The 6094-nt window shown below is 47.9% G+C and overlaps 1 protein-coding gene across 15 annotated transcripts in view; it reads left to right on the top strand.

Annotated features, from left to right (window-relative positions):
- The first annotated feature begins 5050 nt into the window (after positions 1 to 5050).
- Positions 5051 to 6094, top strand: part of LOC131420733 (ral guanine nucleotide dissociation stimulator-like) — a 396596-nt gene continuing 395552 nt past the window's right edge. For 9 of the 15 annotated variants that reach the window (XM_058566885.1, XM_058566883.1, XM_058566884.1 and 6 more), the window contains exons 1-2: positions 5157 to 5309; positions 5984 to 6074. In XM_058566885.1, the coding sequence (XP_058422868.1) occupies positions 5172 to 5309; positions 5984 to 6074 (229 nt within the window). In that variant the 5' untranslated portion in view covers positions 5157 to 5171. Of the gene's footprint in view, positions 5310 to 5823; positions 6075 to 6094 lie in introns of those variants that run through there. The other 6 variants (XM_058566895.1, XM_058566890.1, XM_058566894.1 and 3 more) reach the window with 2 other exon arrangements.

Raw genomic sequence — 6094 nt, 5'->3', positions numbered from 1 at the left:
TATTCAATGGGGAAAAGTCTTTTCAACAAGTTGTACTGGAAAAAGTGGATATCTACATGCAAAAGAATCAACTTGGACCCTTACCTAACACTGTATACAAAACTTTATTCCCAGTGAATCAAAGACCTAAAGGTAAGAGCTAACACTATAATACCCTTAGAAGAAAACATAAGACAAAACATTACAAGATAGGACTTGGTAATGATTTCATGGATATGACACCCAAGGAGCAGGCAATAAAATAAGAAAATACACATGCTGGACTTCATGGATATTAAAAAGTTTTGTGCCTCAAAAGTCATTACCAACAGAGTAAAAGCACAGCCCACAGGATGGGAGACCATATTTGCAAACCATGTATCTGACAAGGGCTTAATATCCAGAATAGATAGAGAACTCCTAAACTCAACAACAAACAACAATCTAAATAAAAATTGAACAAAGTACATGAATAGACATTTCCTCAAAGAAGATCTGCAAATGACCAATAAGCATATGAAAAGACACTCAACATCAGTAATCATTAGGGACATGCAAATCAGAAACATAGCGAGAGACCACCTCACCTTCATTAGGATGGCATTTATCCAAAAAAAAAAGAAGAAGAAAAATACTAGGACCAATGTTGGCCAAGATGTGGACAAAAAGGAACCCTTGTGCACTGTGGAGGGAATATATAATATATAGTTGATGTAGAAATCAATATAACAATTCCTAAAAAAAAAATTTAAAATATAATTATATAGGATCAAGCAATTCCAATTCTGGGTATATACCCCCCAAAGAGTAGAAAGCATGTTCTCAAAGGCGTAGTTCAACACTCATGTTCATAACATCATTATTCATAATAGCTAAAACATGGAAACCACACAAGTATTGTAACTGACGAAGGGCTCACTGCCCAAACACCCCTTAAGCCAACCATGGGCTACCCACTCTTTGTAATAAAGGGAAAAATCTTTATTAAGAAGTTGGCCAGCAAGGAGACAGGAGACAAAGGTTAAATCGTTCTCCCCGATGGGCTGTTGAAAAGGTCTTTTTAAGGAAAAAGGAGCGGGTGCGTGAAGGTTGGGGGCAGTCCTAGGCATTTTGTGCAAGTGCAGAAGATTTTAATGTTCTGTCATACATCCTATGTTCAAAAGGTGGTGTTCTTAACATGATCGGCAGGGGAGTTCTTGGTCTCCCAGGTTATCCGCCAGTCACTTGTGCAGTAGCGGTTTGAGTCTTGCCAGCTGTCTTGTAGTCTCACTGGCTCAGAGCTGTTGAAATTTGCTCAAGGAGGAAAAACGGAGTTTCTGAAAAACAACTCACGGCCCAAGATTAGATCCTTAGTAAATATCACATGGGACATGGTTTAAGAAAGTAGTCTCCAGGAGACCGTTGATAAAAATCTGGCTGGGGCCCCATTTTATTTTGGGCTTGGTTTTGAGCCTGGCTATGGTATCAGTCCAGGCATGTATGGATGAGCAAAATGTGGAATATACATACAATGGCATATTATTCATTATTAACAAAGGAAGGAAATTCTAAGATATGGCACACCGTAGATGAACCTTCATGATATTACTCTAAATGAAATAAGCCAGTCACAAAAATACAACCTTGTGTGATTTCCCTTCTATGAGATTCCTGAAATTGCCAGATTCAGAGAGACAGAAAGTAGAATGGTGTTTGTCAGAGGCTGGGGCGAGGCGGAATGGGGAGTTTTTCATGAATGAGTGTAGAGTTTCAGTTTTGCAAGATGAGAAGAGTTCTGAAGATGGATCGTGGTGATGATTGCACAGCAATATTAATGTCTTCAATACACTTAAAACGTACTTAATGTATCTATGGGGCCTGATGACTTGTCGTGGCCAAGCACATGCTTGTACTGTTGCACATTTTACCCTTCACTGTACAGTTGGCAAACTGGCCCAGAAAGAGGCAAGTACTGTCCCAGACCACAGGAGGTGGTCAGAGTCCTGAAGACTAGAGAGAGCTCCAGCTTCCTTGGCCAAGGCTCCACCCCTTCCCTCAGGTTTCCTTTGGCAATGAGAGGCATTAAGATCCTAGGGGATTGCTGCCCACCCCTCTCCATATGGGGTCATTTTCCTCTCCTCATCATCGAATGTGCACAAGCACACCCACTCTCACTGACTTCTCATGTGGGGACCACGGAGGTGCAGTCAAGAAAGAGCCAACACCGGGGAAGTGACAAGAGGCAGGAGGGAGAGAAGTTGCAGGCAACTCTCCCACGGGGCAGTAACATCTGTTCTCCTAGATTCGTGTGCAGGGGCCCAGAGATGGGCAGAGGAATCCCTAAGGTTCCTAGGTGTCTACCTGTTCCAGACCCATCCCTGGCCCAGCCTGGGGAGCACAGGACTGGGGTCCTGCAGTCCACCTCTGTGGTCACCCAGAACTGTGATGAGCCCATCCTCCCCCTTGTGTAGGCATTGGGAAGAGGAGAGAAGACCTCAGTGAGGGTCCTCCTGTATAAAGTGGAGTGCATCCAGTGGGTGACTCCAAGTGTTCCATGCACTCACAACATGTCTGTTGGACTGGGTTCTCTGTCGATGACCTACTGTGCTCTGAAACCCTGAGAAAATGCTTTCCACCCCCTGGAGATCCTTTAGAACTGAGGCGGCTTGGGGGCTTGGATACATGAGAACTGGGGATAAGGAAGAAGATGCCAGAGCACTGGACACCAAGTCCAGAGTCCAGGGAGAAGAGTAATTCTTGTGGGAACCTCAGGGTCCTCATCTGGAGGTAGGGGGAATCATTGTCCTGGGGGAGGTTAGGATGCCTCAGGAGTGAAGAGGACACCTGGTGGGGGACAGCAAGAGTGGGGGAAAGTAGGATCCCGAGATTGCTCCCACTCTCTCGAAGCCAACAGGTCCTGCTCCTTTAACCCTGGGACCCTGGAGAGCCTCTGCTTTGAGGATACCTGAAGAAAGGTTCCTTTCTGTTTGGTGGAGTTCCTCCCTGGGTTGCAGTGGTAGTGCTGGACACCAGGGGGTGGGCAGCCTCTTGTGTCAGTGGTGGCCAGTGAGTTTTTTGATTTTTTTCTTTTCCGGTTGTATTGAGATATACTTGATATACAGCACTGTGCAAGTTAACACTGCTGTGTGGTATATTTGAAAGTTGCTAAAAGAATAGATGCTAAAACTTCTCATCCCCAAGAAAAAATGTTTTATTTCTGTTTGGTGATTGATGTGAACTAAACTTATTTTGGTAACCATTGCATAATATATATACATCAAGTCCTTCTGCTGTAAACCTGGAATTTACACGGTGTCCACTGAACTTTGCTAGAGCTCCTGGAGCAGTGATGAGTCAAACAGAAGTCTTTCTGGCTGTTCCCCTGCCTCAGAAACAACTTGTACCTCCTCTTACTAGTGTTCATCTCCACAATCAAAGTTGGTCATAAGCAGGGGGAGGGGTGCAAGATGTTCCCATGTACTCATTCAGCAGCTGTGCACTGAACAGTCACCCTGTGCCAGGTGCCCTGGTGGGGTGAAGTGTAAGATGAAAATGACCAAGTGGTCCCTGCCTGCCAAGAGCTCACAGTCTAGAGGGGAAAGGGACAAAAACAAAGACATGAGAAAGAAAAGAGCAAGTGCTGTAGAGAAACACAGCAGGGGGCTGTGAGGGATGGCTGGGGGTCACTGGGTAGGAGGATCTGAAAGGCCTCACTGGGGTGACATATGATGGGACAAGAATGACAAGAGGGAGCCAGCTCTGCATGAGTCTGGGAGCAGTGTGTCACGGAGATGGCACCACTGGTCCTAAGTCTCACAGGCAGAAGTGAGTTTGGCCAGAAGAAGTTAGAAAGATGGCCAGTGCGGCTGGAGGGAGGCTGAGAGGAGAGAACAGGAGCTGGGGTGGAAGGTAGGGCCAGGTCCTGGTAGGCTGTGTCAGTTACCTTTCCCTTTCTGACTTTATTGCCCCTAACCTTGCATTTCAAAACTACAAATGTTGACTATCTCACAATTTGTGTGGATCAGCAATCAGGCATTTTAGCTGCGCGCCTCTGCTTCAATGAGTTTAACAGGTTGGGGCAGTGGCCTCAACTGAGGCTTGACTAGAGGAAGACTGGCCCCCAAGGTCACTCTCAGCCTTCAGGGTTCAGTTTGGACTGAGAGCCTGAGTTTCTTTCTGTCTGTTGGCCTGGGCACTCCCTTGCTTCTCCCCTCTATAGACCTCCACATTGGGCAGCACCAAAACACCAGTATTTGATTCCTCACTTCCAGGGATTCGAAAGAGTGAGAGAGAGAGAGAGATGGAACATGAGAGAGGGAGTAAAAGGAAGTGAGAGACATTTTTAGTTAAAATTTAGATGAAACATCCCATCACTTTGGTTGTTATTATGTTCAGAAGCCAGTTACTAACCACCTAGTGGTTCCACAGGGATGGCTATATCATAGGTGGGGCTTACTGGGTACCACTGTGGAGGCTGCCCAACTCATAAGCCAAGATGAGGCACTTGGCTCTCATTCTACGTAAAGCAGCAAACGATTGAATGGTTTTATGCCACAGTATGGCAATATCTGAATTTCCATTAGTATTAAACCCCTCATGATGCTGACCTGAAAATGAGGCCAAGCTGGAAGTCACTGTCCCAATATCACATTCCTGGAACCCAGGCCTATTTTGAGTGGTGTTCTGTGCTATCTCCCGCCCCTCCTTGTTATTCTTCCATCTCTAAGTTTGGGCCTTAGGTACATGTGACACCAGCCCAAAGGGGTAACAGATATTATCTCATATACACTGGGTGACGCCCCTAGGAAATAGATTTTGCCTGATCCCCATGGTGCCGATTTGGAGACTCAGGAGGACCTGAGAGACACAGTGACTTTCCCAGGATGCAGAACTGGTAAGAAAAAGGAGATCTGCATTCATCTCTGTCTCCTTAAAGCTAGGACCCTAGTGAGGTTTCCAGGGAGCTGTGGCTAGGGCTGTGTGGGCTTCTTGTGTACAGTTCAGGAGATGACATGGGGGAGGAGGGTGAGCAGACTGGGGGCAGGGGGCAGCTCTGGACAAGTCTGATTGAGGGAAGTGGCCCAGGTAATGGAATCTTGAAAAATGACCTCACTTCCTTGGTCATAGACCTCAACAGATCTTAGAACTCTGATAACCAGGCACCCACAGACCCCCATCCAGCCCACTTGACTGGAGACAGTCAACAGACAAAGATGTTTTGTTGTTGTATCCGAACTTTTGGAGGAGCTGGGCTCAAAAAAGCCCAGAAAGAGAATCTTTTTCGTCATTGCCGACGTTGGCTCAGCCCTCATCCCCGATACCTCTGGGCATCTGGCAGGAGGCAGCGAAAGGTAACAACGGGGCAGCCCAGGAAAGGCTAGTGCAGGCCAGGACACAACTGTGATCCCACCTGATCAGCCCCACACTCCTTGCCCCTCTTTGTGTGTGTGTGCGTGTGTGTGTGTGTGTGTGCATGTGTCTGTGTGGAGGGGGGAAGGCAGGGCATGAGGGGTGGGTCATTCCTAGGCAGGAGCTGGTAGTTAGGTGTCGGAAGCCTGGTGGGTCTGTCATGTTCATACAGGGTCATGGCTGGCAGTGTGAGAAGGTGAGCTCCTCTACTCATATGTTACGGAGCCCTAGAGGTTTCATCTCTTTCCCTCCCTGACCACAGTTCTTTGCAGGGATGCCCCTCTGTGCCTGAACTGAGGAGCAGACTTTCTCTTGGGGGTCAGCCCCAGTGGCAGTGTGCAGGCAGCCCCTGATTCCTTCTGGCCAAGCTCCCGGGCTTTGCAGAACTCCTCTCAGGAGGTGGTCGAGGAGCTGCCCAATGGTTTCGACTCCACCAACTCACTAGACAAGGGGCAGGTGCACGAGCCCACCCGCACCATCCAGTGCTGCTCTGAGATGAGAGCAGGAGCAGAGGGTCTCCACACTCAGGACCTTGAGACGCCGGGCTGGGACCAGAACTAGGGCGGGACCAGGCTGGGGCTGTCCCTTTTTCAAGCTAAAGGGGATGTACATGCAGGTCACCTTGCCTGGTTCGGAGCTGAGCTGCCGTGACCCTCTTTCCCTTGCCCGGTGTGAGCTTCTGGAGGCCACTGAGGCAGAGCCAGAGGGTAAGGCGGCCTGCAGGCTG

The sequence above is a fragment of the Diceros bicornis genome, chromosome 24 (assembly GCF_020826845.1).
Source record: "Diceros bicornis minor isolate mBicDic1 chromosome 24, mDicBic1.mat.cur, whole genome shotgun sequence".
Classification (NCBI taxonomy): domain Eukaryota; kingdom Metazoa; phylum Chordata; class Mammalia; order Perissodactyla; family Rhinocerotidae; genus Diceros; species Diceros bicornis.
The sequence above is the reverse complement of the archived record's forward strand: the minus strand, read 5'-3'. Positions and strand labels throughout refer to the sequence as shown.